At 42.1% G+C, this 20,636-nt stretch overlaps 1 protein-coding gene across 5 annotated transcripts in view; it reads right to left on the reverse strand.

Annotated features, from left to right (window-relative positions):
• The window catches only part of HIPK3 (homeodomain interacting protein kinase 3), a 123,318-nt gene that overhangs the window by 87,780 nt on the left and 14,902 nt on the right, over positions 1 to 20,636 (reverse strand). For all 5 annotated transcript variants that reach the window (XM_006259490.4, XM_059722708.1, XM_059722707.1 and 2 more), the window contains exon 2: positions 2,269 to 3,367. In XM_006259490.4, coding sequence (XP_006259552.2) covers positions 2,269 to 3,365 — 1,097 coding nt within the window. In that variant the 5' untranslated portion in view covers positions 3,366 to 3,367. The remainder of the gene's footprint in view (positions 1 to 2,268; positions 3,368 to 20,636) is intronic.

Below are 20,636 nucleotides of genomic sequence, written 5' to 3' on the forward strand. Positions count from 1 at the left end.
GTGGGAGTTGACCCAGCACTTTCTGGGAACAAACCCTTGCTGTTCAATCCTATGTACACTACCCAAGTGCTCCAAAAAGCAGCACTAGTAGCATTACACTGCATGCCAAATACCCAAAAAGGAATCTAAATTGCTAAACTTCCAAGTGCTATGCACCCATCACAACCCAACATGCCAAAATGAAACTGCAGTTACATAAAACAGACACAAAATTCCAATTAAAATTTGTTCCAAAGGTTTAGTATCTAACTGGATGAATCAACCAATGGGTACATAATAGTACAAACCTTAAACCAGAGCTTTCCAAAACAGATCTTATTTTAAAAAAACAAACAGATTTTATTTTAGATACAACTTAAATTCAAGATATTTACTCAAATCCAAGACACTGTTGTTGTGCCCCCCACCCCGGGGGGAAAAATCCCCTCATCTTTGATTCACATACAAGGCTGCCATAGCTGACTCTGGCCTAGGCAAACCAGGAACAGCTGCCTGCCCCACCTCCACTTGCCCTCTACAGCTTCTGCTCCCCACCCCCAGCCCCATCATTACTGTCAGGTGCAGCTAAGCTCCAGCTCAGGCTGGATTTACTTCCAAGCATGGAAACTCCACCCTTGCCTCACCAATCAGTATCACCACCACTGCTGCAGTGCCTGGCAAGTGCTGTGCTTCCATGTGCTGTGCTCCAAGGAGGGAAGAGAGTCTAAGCAGTGTCTGAGAGTAAAGGGGGAGGTGGGGAAAACAGATTATGGGGAGTGGAAGGAAGGGGCAGAGGCTACGGGGAGAAGGAAGGATGAAGGAGAGAGAAGGGGGGGCAGTGGGCAAGGGGGCATCTGACCGCCCCCCCTCCCTCCCGTCAGCTTCCCCTGCAATAAAAATTTCCCATATATAGAATCTGATTATTGGGGTGTCATCTTAAATTCAGGGTTGACTTAGATGCGAGTAAATATGGTAAATGTTAGGATTCCCTTAGGCTCCAATCCAGCTAGCAACAGCATGCAAGTGAATGACGTTGCGCATGGAGCTTCTGAGATGACTAACGTATAAGATTCAGGGGCTTCTTTTAATATATTCTGATAGGTTTAAGTATGTCTCTGTACAAAATTCTTCAAGACAAATAGGACAGGTGGTAAGCATACAAAAAACAAGAATCATTTCCCACAAAACTGCACCCTGCATAGAATTTTAGATACATTTTCCTTGCACAGAAGCAATTTTGAAAAAATGCGTTTGCAAGATAACTTTATTCAACAGATGCATGGTTCATCAGGTACAAGGTGCCCTGCAAATTCATAGGCTTGCTCTGTTTGGCAAGTTTGTGTCAAAACACTACCCAATGAAAATATTTATGAACCACTTAATTTCCTTATTTATATTAGGGGTTTTTTCCATTTAAAAGTAAAAATTACCGACAAAAAAATTATTATGTGCACATTTACTCAATATTGACAACCAGATAGTAAACTTCATCAGGTTCACAGGAATGTGGATAAAAGGCTTACAAAGTTAAGAACATCCCTATGCTGCTGTCAATTCCTATTCAAAATTAAAGAGAAATGAAAAAAACAAAACAAAAAGTATCTGGAAGTTTCAAAGACCATAAATATTAACCTTGAAAATTCAAATGGACTGGTCACATACTTTCAGAAAGCAACCCTCACTTTGAAGTCACTACAAGCACCTGTCCAAATCCCACCACATTACATTTCAGCAGACCCTGAAACCAAAAGGAACCAAAGATGCCTGGCATTTAGCAAGCATAGGTAGATGCAGACACACTCAAGAAAATATAATGGAAGACCGTACAATCTTTTGTACAGGAATCTCATGATAAATCACTCGAAATGCAATCATCTTTCCATCCAGCTGCTCAAAAGCTAAATCAGTTTATCAAAATAAAAGAGGGAAACGTAGAAATTCTGCATTTCACACACTGTGAATTATATACAAGTTGTTAAAAAAAAGACTAAAACAAAAAGTAAAAGAGGAGTAGACTGTTCAAAATGAAAACATAACCAGACATTCAAATCAGAGATCTTTTCAAAGGATGACATTCAGTTAACATTCAAAATATATTTGTAGGAGGAAACTCAATTTCAGGTGAAAAAATAAAGCTATTGTCAGAGCAATAATTACTCTTAAAGCAGACAGGCTTACATTTAAAATGGTGAACTGCTTTATTTTTGTTTCAAATTATTTTTTTATGAAGCAAATTTTTAGCATTTATTGAAAACAACAACAAAATGTAAGTAAAAATCAAATACCTACCTATAATACCGAGACTGTAAATAGGTTGAACAAACAGTCTTTGATACATGGCTGGCAGACCCAAAATCTATTACTTTAACCCTGTATGGCTGCCGGACAGGATCCACCAACATAATGTTCTCCGGTTTGAGGTCAGCATGAATTAAACCAAGACTTTTTAGTTTTTTCAGTGCAGTGGCTACCTGTTGCAGTATAGGCCGTATTACTTTCAGTTGGAGAGGGCTGAATTTGTTTTGTTTCAAAAAGTCATATAAATTCTGTTCCAACATTTCAAAAACCAGACAAGTATGGTTACGATGCTGAAAACATTCATAAGCTTTCACAAAATTAAATTCATCTGCATTTTCAGTACTCAGTCTTGCTAATATGCTCACTTCTATTTGCCCTTGGCGTGCATAAGAAGGATGATTCTTCAGTATTTTGATTGCCACAATTTCATTTGTCCCTCTTTTCCAACACTTTACTACTTGTCCAAAGGTTCCTCGCCCAAGGAAATCAAGGACCTCATAAGTGTTTTTCACTGAGCACAACACCTCATGCTGTACTAACTGATAATCTCCATCTCCACTGGTACCACTCTGTTTCGAAGTTGCAGTAGTTGTCACAACTGTCACTGAGTTTCCCACACTGGTTTGCAACATTGCAGGCAATATGGACAGCTCGTCAACAATCTGCATCGCGCTTTGATTATCCAACTCTTCACTCTTACGCTTCAATCCACATCGCTGGGGTCCGTCCTGTAAATCTAACCCGCTTCCCTGTGTCCCGGCCTGAGGTGCCTCCACTTGAGGTTGCTGCGCCCGCGCTGCTAATACCTTTGTAGCACCTGCAGTATTTTTTAAAGCAACAGCACTTGACTGCAACAAAAAGTTCTGTCCTCGAGGTCTGTCAAATGGGTTCTTAGTCTGAAAGTAAGTACCAACTCTGTTGGGAGTCTGAGTAATTCCAAAGTTTTTACCATTCACATAGATCCGTGGGTAGGTTCTTTCGTGGTACACACAACTGCTTGGCTCTACTTTGAGTTTCTTCACACTACAGAAGGCACTTGACTGGGTTTGATAAACATATGGTGGGTAAACCAAGACTTGTGAGGCCATACCTGAAGAAGGAAAAGAAAAAAGAGAGTATCAGTAAGAAATCCATACTGAGGTTCATTGAAATTTTTCCCCACAAGAAAATGAGCATAAAGTGACCGCACTTTAATTGGCTGTTAAACAGTTTGTTACTTAATTTTATGTTATTTCACTGCGTTTCCTTTTCCTTTCAATACCCATATTTCATACTACAGAGACTGTAGTAGCTGAGAACTGTATCTACTTTGTGTTTCAGATGATCTGTAGCAGGTAAAACTGGGGTGGTTTATAGAAACTCTTGTCAGTGAGAGACTTTTTAAGGTGGTAATAACCAACTTTGTGCTCCAGAAATTAAACTTTCATTTAAAAGTGGTTCAACACTTATAATTGCAAAGATAACCTTCAAATTACGAGGAAAACTTGTGACCTCAACCTGGATCTATGAACAGCTTGTAATAATAGCTGCGAGAGTTGTCAGTCGATTCATCCAAGGCAGGGGTCAGCAACCTTTTAGGAACAGCAGGCCAAAATAACACAGCTGAGTCCACATACAGGCCACTGCTGCCACTTCCCCTGCCAAATTACTACCACCATGCCTGCAAACTGACTGTTGCTTTCCACACCACCGTGCCCCACAAACTAGCCGCTGCTTCTCTTGCTGCCAAATGCTGCTGATTATCCATTTAGATTTACCATGAAAATCTAATAGTATAAATCAAAAAGTACTTTATTAGCCAACAAAAGAGGAATTCCATGGCAGATAGCTTTACAAAGAGACAAAGATGTAAAAGAGAAAAGCCAGACCTAATCTCATTATACACTGCATCAAGTTAAAATCTCTTCTGTTTTCAAGGCCCTAAATAACTTCACTTCTGTTTACATTTACTTTTCTCCCTTTACATCCGTCAATCCTTCTCCTCTGCCAATTATGTCAGCATTAATGCCTCATTCACCCATTTTGTCTACAATAAATTCCTTGTCTTTCTTTTAAAATGCTCCAGTCCATATCGTATGGAATATTTTCCTAAATACAGACCACATCAAGCAACCTGCTTTTTTCTTCAGTTTCCATCTTAACTCATTTTAATGATACCTATAAGCATAGTCAGCCATAACAATTAAAACAAACAATCCTAGTCATTCCCTCCTTTGGGTTTTCTAGTGCATCTCATGTACTCCAGATGTGCTATGGTTAAAACTATTCAGAACATGGACTGTCCATACCAGTGGCACCGGCACCGGCCACTGAATGTGGCACACAGCAGACTGGAGAAGAAGGAGCAGAGTAGCAGATCAGGCAGGCAGCAGAAAGCAGAGCAGCAGCCTGGGCACAGGAAGGGGACTGGGGTGGCAGTTGGGGAGTGTACAGAGATTTATACCGTGTACCTGCCAAAAAGGTTGGTCTCACAGGTCTGTATCATCTTGTACAGCACCAAACATTAATGGTGATCAAGGATTCCAGGCACTCTTATAGTACAATAAAGAAACAATTTTGGCCTGATACATTCTAATGCAGGTAGAAACAAGTACTGTATTTTATTTGATCATTAAATTTTGAACATCAAAATAAATTCTGAACTGATGGCCATTAATGTTTAGAGGCTGACTCAGTTTCTACTATTAATTTTTTTTTTTTCCTTGCTAGGACTAATCCTGCAAAACTCAATGAACTTTCCCCAAATAATACTAAATGGTTCAGTGAACATTTTTTTTAAAGCTAAAACCTCAACATAAACTGTATTCACCTTGTACTCACACTGACAGAACATGATGAACTAAACTAAATAAATCCTGCAATAAAATGACAAAAAAAGATGTTCTTTTTTTAGGGATATGAAGAACTTGTTATCAAGATAAGCACTTATTTCCGTACCCGCATTCCATAGCCATACATCAACTTGGAATTTAAAACAGACCAACATATGCAACAGGGGACTGATTCAAAATTAAATTATGAAGAGAAGATGGGGGGAAATTACACAAATTTCTGACAATACAATCATTTCTTGACCCCATGAAAGGAAAGGTGAAAGGTCAAATTACCATATATTTAGGATATTTTGGGTATAAAGCCTTATCCTCTGTAGTATTTTACTAAAAAATAGTTTGTGCAAAAATTGTGCATGCTTATGAAATTTGCAAATGAAACGAAGATGAGAGACTTTCAACAGGGAGGAGGATCAGATCAATATGCAAGAAAAACAGGAAATAAAATGAAATAAAAATGGTATGAAATTTAGCAATGCAAAGTACAGTCATACACTCAATACATACTGTAGTTACTTGAATTCAAGACGAGGTTTTCTCCCACATCAACATGGGGAAAAAGACTTATCTTGGATTTAAGTATAAGATGGCTACTGTAGCTCTGACTCTGGCCCTGAGCTGCACCAGCAGCCTGCACCCCCTTCCACCTGCCCTTCCCTGCAGCCTCAGTCCCCTCTCCACCTCCCACCCCAATCAACCAATCAGCAGTGGCACAGCTCCAGTCCCAAAATGCTTCTGCATGGCTGGGCAGGGGCCTGAATCTGCATGTGGTCTGTGCCCAGGAGGGAATGGAGCTGGAACTGCGCCTGACAGTAAGCTGGGGGGAGAGAGGAGGTAGAGGCTGTGGGTAGGGGAGTAGGCAGGGCAAAGAGGCTGCAGGGACCAGGCAGTAGAGTTGCAGGGGTCAAGGCTGTGTTGCAAGGGGTGACAGGCTGCAGAGAGGCAGGCAGGGAGCAGACAGCAGGAGGGACAAATGGTGGGGGTTACCTGCCCCCCCGCTCTCGTTTCCCTGCTGCAGCAGCATGGGGGCCAATTTTAAGACAAACTTTCCCGTAACTAGATTCTATACATGGAAAATCATTTATCAATTTTCCATATATAGAAATTTATTCAAAGTCACCTTGGATTCGAGTAAATATGGTAATATGAATAGCAATACTTCTGCTATCAAACAGTGCTCACTGAGGAAAAGAGAAACCTGGGTGTATCAGCTGATTCTGAATAGCAATAAGCTACAAGTGGGATGCAGCCATAAAAAGGTTAATACAATTCTAGGGTGCATTAGTCTGGATACTTTTAGTTGAAACAGGGAAGTATTGGTACTACTATAAAAGAAATTAGTAAGACCTCATTTCAAAAATTGTGGAGAGTCTTGAAAAACTATTTTCAGAAAACATTAAAAATTGAACACAAAATAAGTACAGAAAAGGGATAGAATAAAATCCCTGTTCTCTGACATGAGTGGGGAATGGGGGTGCCAGTAGCCTAAAAATGCCAGTTACATGGAGAAAAGGGATTTCTGGCTGGACATGGCGGCCCCACACAGAGCAGGGGGGTGGCAGCAACCACACATGGAGCAGCAGTAGTGCAGGATGGTAGGTGGAGGCTACCATGTGCGAGCCCCCCCACCATGTCCGGCCAACCAGAAACTCCAGTTAACAGAGTGTTCCAGTTACTCAAATGCTGGATACCAGGGATTTTACTGTACTAAGATAATTAATTAAACTAAAGATTCAGAAGAGAGATGTTTAACTCTTTATAAATAGGTGTGGGTGAAGAGGGGTGCCATTGGGAAAGGAAACAAACCATTTAAGTTAAAAGACAATGATTGTACAAGCTCAAAAGGATACAAACAAGTAGCAAACAAATTTAGCTGAGATAAGGGGTGAAGCTTTCTAGCCATCACAGTAGTGAAGTTCTGAAGTGGTCTCTTGAACATAGTGAAGATAAGGAAATTTCCAAAAGGACTTTAGTAAGTTTATGGAATGGATTTTATGACAGAATAGGGGCATTCTTGGAAAGCGATGAGAACATATAACATGCAGTTTTATGTTTTTGATACCCCTAGGAAGGAACAGAAAGGAAACAACCTCTCCGAAAGTTGATAGCATGCAGGAGATATTTAATAATCCCATGCTCCAAGGCATTTGCTGTTTGCCTGTTGGATATACTGCTGGGTTTTGTTTGGCCTTCCTCAAAGCATTTGACAAAGACCATGCAAGAAATGGGAGACTTTTTTAGAACTGCTGCCATTCCTAAACAGTACTGAGAAACTCTCAGATGCAATTCTTGCCAATACACTCAATATGAAACAGACTGACAGATTTGAAGTAAGGAAGGAACAGTTTCCCAAATTAGACTCGCAAAGTCCTTTTGGAGGAAAGGGGCTGGGAAATGCAGGGAGCTGTCCATTTCCTAGAATCACCTGAGCTCATTTTACCTAACAAGATGCCTGTGCCACTGCAGTGGCGCAGGCATGAGATGCTCTTGTCTCTTCCTTGCCCTTTTTTACCCAGGAGCTTTATGGCTATGGCTCTGTGTAATGGGAGCTGGAATGCATGTTCTTCTGGACATTTTTCAACAACAGTCTCTTGTAAATGCAGCGTCTTTATGGCAAAGATCTCTTCCAGGCCTATGGTCTTACAACAGTGCTGTCCAACTTATAAAGTGGCATGGGGCCAAATGCCCCAAAGGCAAGATCAGAAGGGGCTGTATGCCTGCGGGCTGCACTAAAGCAAGCCACAGGTTGCGCAGACCATACCTCCCCATTACACCATGCACCCATGACTTCCCCCACTGCTGCTCCAGGTACCCATGACCCACCTCTCTCCAACTGCTGTTACACTATGCACCCATGAGAGCCCTTCCTGGGGCAAGGGTAGTCGGCAAAAGCAGAGGGGAGGTTGGGGGGGGGGGGGGGACAGAAACCCCAGCTGCCATTGCAGCCAGAACAGCAGCCCAACATGAGTCTGGGGGGCTGCAACTTTACGCCTCATAATCCACATGCAGCCTGAAGGCCGTTACTTGGACAAGCCTGTCCTGCCTTAAATATCTATCCATCAAACTTTTCATATCATATTCATATTCAAAGCTAGCCTCAGAAACAAATTATTTCTTGTTACCTACCATATTTCATGGGTTAGGATTCTGCCCACTCTTCTACAAAAGACAATCTTACCACTGAAATTAGATATGAAGGAGTCCATTTCATATAAAACTTATGCACAACTGGTCCAAACAGTATGTTCTCCAGTTCAAACTAAAGTACAGGTTTCCCTCATTTTATGCAGGTTCTGTATGTTTGAATTCGCTCTTATGCGATGACCCTTTTTATTCCAAAAATGTGTTATTTGCAAGGTAAATTCACTCTTTTGTGATTAGCATGGTGGAAGCCTGCAGTCACCTGCTTTGTGCAGTGCATTGTGGGAGTGACACGCACCAAAATATTGTCTCCTGTATGGATCTGTGCTCCTCACTCGTTGTCTGAGACGTGTTTCTGTAGTTGCGGTCCCCATTACGATAGTGCCCTGTGCTTGTACGTACTGTCTGCTGTTGGCGAGTACCCAAATACTCTTGTAAATGTGGTAGAAATGGGTCTGGAGGTCAGCACAGTTGAGGCTTGGAACATATCCCTATTTGTTACAATGTAAAGTGGGTTTCCTTTATGCAACTCACAGTTATGCGCTGTTTTCCAAGAACGCATGTACAGCACAAAGCAAAGGAAACCTGTAAATCATTTCACTAGACCACTATCTTCCAAGACTTATTACTAGTTCAGCCAGTAAGAACTGGTAAGGACATCCCAAGGCAGATCTTCAGGAAGTAGAAATTGTATTCATTTTATTGACTTCATTAGTTACGTCATTTCACATTAGCTGAATATTTGCCTGAAGAGAGTGGAGTCAATGCATAGCAGCTGAATAATAACAGTAATATTCACATTAATATCTACAGCCACTGCTCACTCAAAATGGCAAAATAATCTTATACAGCAACATTCTGGTTGTATCAACAAGAACTGTGGTAAAATCAATTATGTAACACAGCTGTTCTATTGTTGCGTTTCGGTTTATGGAAAAACAAAATTCATTACATGCTAACTGTAAAAAAAATAAAACCAAAAAAACCCCTCACCTTATTTAACTAATCATGGCAAAGAGTAGGATGGCTTTTTATTCAGTGTTTAGAAATTATGCACTACTTTCAGTTGAACAGGAAGCTCAAAGACAGACGGTTCTTAAAGGCAAAGTAAACCTTAACAGCTATACAGCATACAGCTGCAACAAGAAGTAATGTCAAAACACACAAAAGTACATTTAGCACTCCACAGTAGCTAACAAGCATACTACAATACAAGGCGGGGGATGAGGGTGGAGGTGGGAGTAGACCCATTTGGCCCCTTCCCCCAACCAGATGAGAAGCAGGGGTGGGGACAGATGCCGCCCGCCATGATAGCAGGGAACATGCCACCACTGCCCCGCGGGGCCCTGACAAAAGCTGGCAGGGAGGGGGAGGAAGGGAGGGAGTGGGGACATGATAACAGCACCCCACCACCCCCTGGCCCTGCCAACAGCCAGGAGGGAGAGAGGGAGGGGAGGCAGGCAGACATGGGTCAGGTGGACCCGGAGTGCAGGGTTGGGCAAAAACTGGCCAGACTGTAAGGGGGGGGAAGAGGTGTTGAATGGGTCCCACCAAAGCACGGGAGTCAGGAGCCAGACACGGGCCTCTGTCCCCACCTCCACTGCCCCCCATCATTTTTGATGGGCAATTGGCTAGTTTAAAACATATTTCAAACAAGCCTTTAAAATACCCACATCTTTACATACTAGCAAACTGCCTTTCAAGAATGACAGGAGAGAGGGGAAGAGGTGCTCTACCGCCTGCCAGAACCAGGGGGTGGGGGGAGAAGCTTACCCTCCGTCCCCTCCACCAGCACCTTGCACCACCACCTCCAGTGCTGCTTTCCTCAACCCCCGCTGACCTGCTCCTTGGAGGTGGTGGATCGCCATTATGACAGCACAGATGAAGCAGGGGGACGTCCCCTGCTCCTTCCTCTCCGTCATGGCTGAGATCCACCCTCTGATTGGTTGTTTCACTAACCAGAGTGCTCCAGGAGCATTACGAACAGACAGATAGACGGACGGACTAAGCCCTTTATTATATAAGAATTTTGAAACATAAGAATAGGTCCGAATAATACCTCACTTTATTTATTTGAAAGGATGCTTTTATATAAAATAACACTGCCTTATAGATTTATATTTCATCACCATTACAGTGCCTCCCAAATTAATGTTATAATTTTGACATTCTTTTAAAAATGCTTACATATGCTTTACAACCTTTATGCAGAAATTTTACTGATAGCTTTAAAACAAAAATACTGAAAGCAGAAAACTATGATGTTTGTCTCTTCAACTATAACTGGATATAGAACAGTTTTGTTGTTGGATCCTTACAAAACAAATCCTTTTATAAAATTCAACTAAATATCATCACATGAAGGCTACATTCCTATCACACAACAGAGAAACATGTAATTTGTAAAACAAATCAAAGGCTGTGTGTGTTATGATACAACAGTTAGGAAGTATTTAATGTTATATACAGAAAACATTGTATTGTACAAGTCATTTCACAGCAGGTTTGAAGTTTAACAAAGCTATGCAATCTTCTGTACTTTCCAGAAACACTCCCTTGCCCAACCTTGTATTGTTCAGCAAAGGAAGCAATTCAGAAACATTCCCTGAGTACTAGTTCACATAAGACAAAACTCCATTACCTCTGAATCTGATTCAACCAAGTTCTTAAGTACGTTATCCAATAAACATACTCAAATACTTTCCTGTATCAAGGGCTATATCATCATGAAGCTCAGATACAGTTCAAAAAGTGTATTACATTTGACAGAAGTTCCTTTTGATAGATAAGGTATTTTGGCATTTATTTTACAACAGAATGCTAATTTAATCAAATATTTCTTTAAAAATATTAGTTTATATTCTACCTCATTACTTAGTATTCACATAAACTCATAAAATTAGCATTATAAAATTAAAAAAATTTTTAAATGTACAAAAGTATTTTGCTTACTTAGGGCCTACATCTTTGCTCTCTTACAGTTCTATTTTCAAGGGGTCCCTTTATGTTGATCTGTATAGTCATAATTCCAAATATCAGCTCTTATCACATACCAAAGGCTTATATTTAAGTGTATTCAGTTAGTTATAGGGGCTTCAGTAGTAATTCCACAGTTAAGACTGCTGAAATTGCCAAGAAGTATATTTAAGATCACCATGTCAGACCTGAGATTTTAAATTGGTCTAGGTTTGGCACAGTAACTCCTAAGAAAATAAATTTTAAGGAAAGTAAGTTCCTTTTTAAAATCGTACCTTGTTTCCCTTGGTTTTTTGCTAAACTACCACAGTTCCCACAAACCCCATGCTTCTCTCTCTATCGTATACAAGCATAAAAGCTGCAACTTGAGATACAAAACATTTTTTAAGTTGGCCCCACCATGATAACTTCTCACCAATTCTCTCTAAGATTTAGCGAGGTCAGATCCATTGCTACACATCCTCTTCATTTACCAGCCATGCTCTGCACACCTTATTGAGTTACACTGAGATGACATAGAACCTGAAGAAGAAACTGGGTCTTTACACACACAAATGTGATGCATACAAAAGAATAAATCAAAACATGACTTGAAATTAAAACCAATTTATTAAACAAAGGAAGTATCTGGAGTTAATGAACTAAAGAGATTATTTCTGGTCACCACATCTCTCAAGTGTTTAAAACCAGAAGATCACATGCTCCCACACATCTTTTTCTATTTAAAATTGAAAGAGAAAAACAAGATTTCTTCCTGAGGCCCAACAGTCTGTCAGTTTCCTGTTCAATGACTAGTTCATTGAAAGTTAGAACTACAGTATAACCTCATAAATTCAGAATTATCGAAAATCTGGCACTTTAAAGCTACACTCCACTGGGGAGTAGCAGCAGACAGCCCCGGAGCAGCAGAGGGTAAGCTTGCACCCAGCAGCTGCCACCACCATCCACCAACCTGTGCCGTCACTCCGTGTACAGCCACTGCTCCAGGACTGGCTGCCACTACCACCTCCACTCCCTACTCCGAGACCAGCCGCCGTTCCAATTTCAAAAATCCAGAATTTTCACATTTCCAGCAGGTGCTCAGACCTGAGTGTGCCAAATTTATAAGGTTATACTGTAGTTGAATACATTGCAAAAGAAAAAAAAAAGAAAAGAAAAAAAAGAAAAATCCTTCCTGATTCTGCAAAAGAGACTACTGCTTCTGTCAAAAACTGATCTAGAACATTATACATTTAAATTATTTTAAGTGATTATAGTAAAGGTAGGGCTTAACACAGGTTGTCAATATCAGACTGAATTTGATATATACTATTCTTAAGATAAACCTATTGAAATAAAACTTTTTTTTTTTAATAGGGGTGAACCAATAAAGATTTTCTTGGTCAATACTGATAGCCGTTATTAACTAGCCATATCAGCCAATACCAATCTGATAGCCAATTTACAGGAATGCAGCTCAGCATCTTGGAGAGCAGCGTCCAGACAGTAAATCTATGGGTAAGAAGGGGCATGGGAGAGAGTGACAGGGTGCGAGGGAGGGAGAATGACACCCCCCCCCCCCGGGTGAAGGAGGGAGTGGGGCAGGGACAGGTGCTGCCTAGCCAGGTCAGTGAATGCAACCCTGGGGCCAGGAGAAGCAGGATGGAGGAGTGGGCAGCTCATCTGCACAATTCAGGGGGTAGGGAATGGGAAAAGCTGCCTGTCACTGTGTGCAACCCTAGGGGAGGCATGAGGGGCATTTGCCCCCCTGGTTTTGTGAACGGGGTGAGGGCAGACTCCCTGCTGCAGGCTTGAGGCCAGAGGCTGTGCCAGCCTCCTCCTGGCCAGAGGTGAGGGTTGGGCCGGAGCTGGAGGAAAGTGGTGTGGACTCAGCTGCATGGGATGGGTGGCAGCAGCGGTGGTGCTGGGAGGGGTGGCTATAGGGGGAACTATGGAGAATTTTTAGGTGGCACTTGGCCCCCTAGCACCACCCCTGCTCAGGAGCCCCCCACTGCAGGGTGAGCAGGGGATGCTCAGCGAGCACAGGGTTCTCAGGGGAAAGACATCAGAACAGTGCCCCAAGCAAGTCAGTGCTATTAAGGGGCTATAGCCACCCCAAAATTCCCCATAGACCCCTGCTTAACAACTTGTGAAGCTGAGTCTGCCCCACAGCTGCCAGCTCCCAATACAGCTACAGCCTAGCCTCCCCCCAGAAGAGGCTGGCGCAGCCCCTGTTCCCAAAACCAGTGGGCAGCCCACCCTCACCCCGTGCATGAATCTGGAGAGACTCATGCTTCCCATGCCTCCCCTGGACGTGCATGCAGCAGTGGGAGAAACACCCCCTCCCTGCCCCTCCCACCCTCAGCAAGCCACTAGCAGCTCCATCCCACTCCCAGCCCTGGGATCACATCCACCACCCTGGCTGGACAACACCTGCCCCAGCCCCACTCCCTCCCCATCACTGAGGGCACCTCGATCTGCCCCCCTCCCCATTTGCCCCTCACAGACTTACTGACCAGACGCCACTCTCCAAGCAACCAGGCTGCATTCCTGGCCATGCACGTGCTGCGGCTGCACACATACACACATTTATCGGTGACATTATCGGCGAAATATATCTGATTGCCAATAATGTTATTTTTCCCCGTTATCAGTGCTGAACCGATATGAAACTGATATATCAGTGCACCTCTTGGGTTTTTTTTATCCACCACCTTTCAACAGCTCTTCCCTAAAACATCAACCCCCTTGTCTTTATAACAACCTTTTACCTTGATATACCTGCAGAAATATACCAAGCAAGCCACATTACCCCACTCCAGCCCACTGCTCTCAGCAGCAGCACCATGGAGACCACCATAGCAGTGAAGGATGTGTAGTTACATAAAGGAAGGACAAGGATTAAGTAGCAGCAGAGTAGGTGAGAGGAGATGTTTGTATGAGGGGGGAAAATTCTGGAGTTAAAGAACTCCACTCACAGTGATTCATAAAAAAAGGGCAGTCATGCAATTAGGGTCTGAGGAATTGTATGCCCCATTTCGCACATTGTACAACCTGCCATGCCATATATGCATGGTGGGTTATGCAATTTAGGAACCCTATTGCACAACTGCCAGCACAGGAAACTCCCTTCCACAAATATGGAAGTGGCAGCTGGAGAGCCATGAGCTCTCCACTTCCCAGGTATTGCTCCCATGTGTGCACAAAAATCTAAATGAGTGAGCATGTATATGAGGCTCCCAATTAAACACCCACTTTTTAAAGGTCTGTGGTGCTATGAGTCCAACATTGGGAAGCTTTTCCCTGATGCCAGGCTCAGTGTCCCAGACCTTTATAAAGTGGAAATGCAACTAGAAGATCTAGCTGCACTCTCACTTTATGTTCCTGAACACTATAAGCCCAACATCAGGTACAGACTCCCTGATATTGGACTCCCACTGTCCCCCATGGTGCAGCCGGGGATGGAGGAGCTATCCCATGCCCTGCTGCACACACCAGTTTAAAAAGACACCCACCACAGGCAACGGGGGATGGGAAGGTTCTCCTGATCTTAGGTACACACTCCAGTTTAAAGAGGCACCTGACCCAGACCTGGTGCCCAAAGTCAGAGCTGCTCCCACCCCAATCCCTCTAAGCAAGGGGTGGCTTTGTCCCCAACCTTAACCTGCCCAGTACCAGACCTCAACTAATCAGGATTCAGCACCAGGCAAGCCCAGTCTTGGTTTGGACTCAGGGCTGTGTGCCAGACCTTGGAGCTACCTCATGTCCTGAGGCTCACAAGTACCCCAGCACCTTAAAGAGTGATAGCTGCAGGACAAGGCTCCTTAAGGTGCTGGGCCCTGGTGCAGACAATCATGCAGTTGATTTATGGCACCATATAAACCAGCCACAAAGATATTGCACATTTTTTCAGAAATATCTTTGCAATTGGTTTGCCATTTTATGGTCCCATAAATTCAATGTTGATTAAGCCATAAATGGCAATGTGTTAATTGTACCAGAAGTACAACATGTGCCAGGGGCCCAGGAGATATATTCTTTGATGAACCACCTTAAGTAATCTTTGCTCTGCTTTTCCCAATTTAATTCACAACCCAAGTTCCCCTTCAAATCTCATAATTAAGTACTAGCTCAGAATAACCCACTTCCATTTCCTCTTTGCCCCATTTCCCAATATATTTCCTCCCAACACCCATATCCCTATGCTGTCTTTTAAAAAAAATTATGAAGACAATCAAGAATTAGAAGTGCTAGAGCACACCTTAATGGAAGACTAACTATACTAAAGATGCCAAATCTGGATTGTGGTCTAGATGACAAATCTAAGCATTAAGCAGACACAACCATGTAGCTGCTTTGCTAAGCTCCTAGACAGAAACAGATCTGAGGCTAGCTGCCAAAGTTGCTCTGCCCCAAATGGAATGAGCCTTGACATGACCTTCAAGCTGAAGGCCAGCCAAGCTGTAAAAGCATGAGAGAAACAGCTCACCATTAGCCATAGCTCTCTTACAAAACAAATGAATTTATTCTACTGGGTTAAAGGGAAACAAAATGCTGGGTGAGCATTCCAAAGGCTCTTGTATACCCCAAATAAAAGCCCCTGAACCTTTCCACATTAAGCTGTGGATATAGAAAACCTATTTGCTTGCATAAGCAAACTGATGGAAAGAAAACAAAGGGCAGACAGATAGTTTATTACAATGCAAATTTACCGCCACCTTTCGCATAAGCAGAGGGTCAAGATTTTCTTACGTAGCAGAGGAAAGATCCAGCTGGAGGAGGATTCCCTCTAGCATAGTGGAATGAGTAGTATATAGCAACTAGGGCTGCGAAGCTTGGGTTGCTGATTCGATTCAGAGGAGATTCAGCGGCCTAATTTCCAAATCCAAATCGCATCGGAAGCCTCTGATTTGATTCAGATAGATTTGACAATTCAGACATAGACACAGCTTTATATGTTTTTTCTACATACCTCAAGGTACCAAGCAGCTTGTGAATGCTGAGATGGTGGGGCAGATGGAGCATCCCATGGGAGCACGGGGTGGTCCTCAGTGCACTCCACAGAGGACCCAGAAGTGGAATGGTGCTTCCTAGGACTGGGGAGGCACCTGGGGTTCCCCCACGGCCAATCATCGAGCCGAGGGGTGTGCGTGGATTGGGGGGGGGGGGGGGTCCTCTGAATGCTCAGCAGCAGACCCGGAAGTGGACCAGAAGTACTTCCAGTCCACTTCTGAGCCCACTGCCAAGCATGTGCGGGGGGGCCCCCCTGTGCTCCTGTGGGACACTCCATCCACCCCACCATGTCAGTGTTCACAAGCTGAGCCTGGTACCTCGAGGTATGTAGAAAAAACATATAAAGCTGTTTCTATGATCGAATCGCTGATTCTCCAAATCAGAATTGAATCTTCACATCTGGATTTGATAAAATTGAATCGGGACAGTGCTCCGAATCAGTGAATCTAATCGCTGTCCCCCAAATCAGGCCAAATCAGAATCCAAACTGAATACAGTCCACTTCGCACACCCCTAAAAGCAACCATCTCTATGCCACATACACGGTAACTGAGGGGATGTATTTAGATCAGTGGCTCCCAGTCTTTTTTAGGCTCAAAGCACCCTTTGGCTGATGCAATAACAATCAGCTAACTTTTTTTTAGGCATGAGAATATCTTCTCAGATGTATTGTGGAGAAAATATCTAGAGAATGCACTGACAAAACATTATATCAGCATGTTTCACTATTAAAAGAAAAATTTCATATAAAAATTTCATATAAAAGATTTCCAGTTTTTGGAAAATAAGAGACACTGGATTCTCCTTAGGGTTGCAGAAATGTTTGGTGCAACCAATGCAAAATGTTTGTTACAACTAGAGACCTACTTAAATTGCAGAAACTGCGAAATCCAGGATTGTCCACAAAGTCCACAAAAACAAAAAAAAATTAACAAGAATAAAATGATGGCTCCCCAGTGGGAGCCAGCAGTCCCTGATGGCAGGAGGGGAAGACACCAGCTGCCTGCGCGGGGGGAGGGGGGGGGGGGGGCAAGCAGACAAGATGGCAGCTAACCCCTCATTCCTCCTCCCCCACCAATAAGCTCCGAGGAACAGAGTGGCACAAAGGGCAGCCAGCAATAAAGATGACTGCTGCCCCCTCAGCCCTCCCCCAGAGAGCCTCTCCACCAATCAGCACCAAGGGGTATGGCCACACAAAAGGCAACCAGCCATCAAGATAGCAGATGCCCCCTTGTCCCTCCTCCCCCCTGGACCTCTCCACCAATCAGTGCCAATGGGTGGGACCACTGCAAAATGTCTGCAGAACTGGCTCTGCACACTGCAAGCAGGCCGCAAAAAACCCTGCATCTCACTGCAGTTTAGGTAGGTCCTTAGTTGTAAAACAAGCAATTTTATATCAATCTTTTTTTGACAAATATTTTAAACATTCAGGTCAACTCACAGAGGTAGCATACGACTAGTAATTTTAAAGCTGAAAAAATTATTTCAAAGTGTTAAATGCATGTTTCAGTCTTGAAATAAAAAACTGGGAAAGCACTTCATATGAACAATCAAAACTGGATGTAAAAGCAAATATTCAAGCACCATTTATACACTAGCAATTGAAAATAAACTGGCCAAGAAGGAAGGAAGGATGGATAAGGGATCCAGGGTGTTTTGTTTTGCTTTGCTTCTTTGTGAATAATAAATGTAGGACTTTTTTCACCTGAAAAACATCATCAATAATATCAAGTGCAATCTCTAAGGTAAAAAACAAGCAAGCAGGTCTGCTTCACACGTAGGAAAGCAGCAATAAGCTAAAGCAAGAGGCACAAAACTAATTTTGTTCTTCTTTTGTAAATTGCCTTTAGGGTATCAACACAAAGCAGATGTTTCTCACTATAACTTGTTGCACTTCAGCAAAACCTTCCATGCAAATGCACTGATGCAACTATTTAACTTAGCCTTCATACAGTCCTTTGCTTTTTCAAACGTTGTACATGCATTAAATAAACAGCTGTACTCAAAGAACCCCAATTCTGTAAAACAACGTGTTGGACTGCAGCATTCTTTGCACATGTGAGCTATTACGTAATCAGCAAAAACACTGCCACTGTCGTTCATACTCATTTTATCAAGGAAAAGCAACACTGATCAGAACATGAGGGTTAACACCTACTGATTTCAAGGAACTACTTCAGATCTTGATTTACTGGTATTATATAGATCACCAACCAAGCACACCAGAAATTAATTTTGGTTCAGTGTCTCACTAAAAGGTAACCCTTATATAATTGACAGCTAGACGAGATAGGGAGGAAAGAAAGAGAGGTATGATATTAAATACAACACCATCACACTGCAGGACTCATCTCAAATTATTCTGCTGTGATAGGCTACAGCAAAACTGATGATAGTACACAGAAGCTATGACATCCTTAATCTCTCTCTAAGCATTAGACTGTACCAGTGCTACCAGACTGAACAATTAAGATTGGAAAGGGGAGAAAACAAATACAAACTCGTTAAATTGAGCCTTGACATATCTATCTCTGCCCTCAAACTGTATTAAAAGTACTCTTCACCCTTTTTGGACTCTCTTGCTTCCTCAGGTACCTAAAGTCAGTCAGTCAGCGCTTCAAGTTACTAGAGAAGCTGAACTTGCTGCTTCCACAACAATCTTAAACTCCAGCGTTTCATTAACAGTTACTTAGCCAACAGAAGAGTTTCTGTTCTTAGTCCTTTCATCCCTTCTCTCCTCTTTCTGTTACTCCTTGCCATTCACGTCTCACTCCCATCTGTACTTTCAGAGTTATTATCTTCCCTCCTTCGCTAACAGCAACAGATCATGTTTCCAGCACACAGATCATCTCTTAGGAGACACTAGTAAGCACAAACTCAGGTAAACTCCACAAGTCAACTTCAGGCTCAAATGCACTAAGATGGAAATAGGCAGGAAGGAATTAATGATTTCTCTGGGGGACTGTTTGTTCTGCCCCACAATACCTGCCAGCAATATCAGGGCTGGCAGGATGGCGCTCCCAACTGAAGGAAATAAAAAGCAAGGAAGGAAACTTCAGAGCTAGTACTCCTGGACAGAGAGGCCTTACATCTCAAGTAGAGAGAAACTAAATAGACACACTGAGCAACCAGATACAGAAAAGGCTTGGACTGGATCTACTAAAATATCCAAACCCTAGGAATGGTATGACTTTTGACCATACCAGGGCATTTAGAATGTGACCTCTAAGCAACTGGGAAAGAAACTGTTCACATAGCTTTGTTCAGGAGTACAACAGGAATTCTCTCCAGGTTTACAAATTAACAGGACTAGGAACTGTTTTACAGTTCTCATATCCCACCAAATTTAAAAATGTATAGAACATAACTCTCATAAATTTTTTAATAACATTAAACAAAATATGTCTTCTAATATACTGTCAACTCTCATATGCGGTGCAATAGAGGTGCTTAGAGGATTTCCCAGGTTCATCAAAACTATTTTTGCAGTCTTACAAATCTTTCACAGCTTGCTCTGAAATGGCAGCAAACCTGGCAGACTTTGTGACAACCTTGAACAGCACAGACTATTCCAAGTCTGACCACCATTAATAATTAACTTTAAATGACATTTTATTTCCCTATCTTGGAAAAAAGAAAAACCTCACACTACAAAACATTTAATAGTAATAGTGAATTAGCACTATTTTAGAACAGATGTGAATAAGGTATAAATAATTATTTGAAATTCAGCTATAATTCAGTATAATAATGAAATGCGTTACTACTGCTGTCATAGCAACCATAATATGCAAAACTTCACCAATTACTACAATGTGAATATAAAGCACAGTTATATTTTAACTAAAGAAAACTTGTATTTTAACAGCTTTCAGATACTTTCATTAATACAAATCTAGTTCTAAAATCATGACTGCATAATTCTCCAATTCAATTTCTACAATTAAAGACCTAGATTTTTCTAAAATAATGTTTATCAATATATTGTACAAGTTAATTCCAATTATGAATTGTTTTTAAGTAAAAGTACTTACAAACCCCTACTATAAAGCCAATTTAGTAGACAATCCCCTGTCATAAAGTCACTTCAAGTTTTCCCAAATACAGTTATGTTCCACTTTTACTAGAAGTGGTCTATCTGGTTTGGGCTGATCTAGTAATACTGGTGTAAGAGATAAAGCTAACAAAAAAGAAATCAGTTAGGTGGACATAGTACAATGAGATAAAGGTACTGACTGTATCTGTTGCAAAGCAGCATATAAGACAGGCCATGAGAGATACGGACATGAGGGAAAACTGTTCTTAGGGAGAAGTTAATGACAACAGCTTGACCACAAGAGATGCTTGCAAGAGATATAAAGCCATTCAATTTCTATTTTCTCCATAGCTTTGCTGAGAAAGCTTCATTTAAATGTAGTT

The sequence above is a fragment of the Alligator mississippiensis genome, chromosome 2 (genome assembly GCF_030867095.1).
Source record: "Alligator mississippiensis isolate rAllMis1 chromosome 2, rAllMis1, whole genome shotgun sequence".
Lineage (NCBI taxonomy): Eukaryota > Metazoa > Chordata > Crocodylia > Alligatoridae > Alligator > Alligator mississippiensis.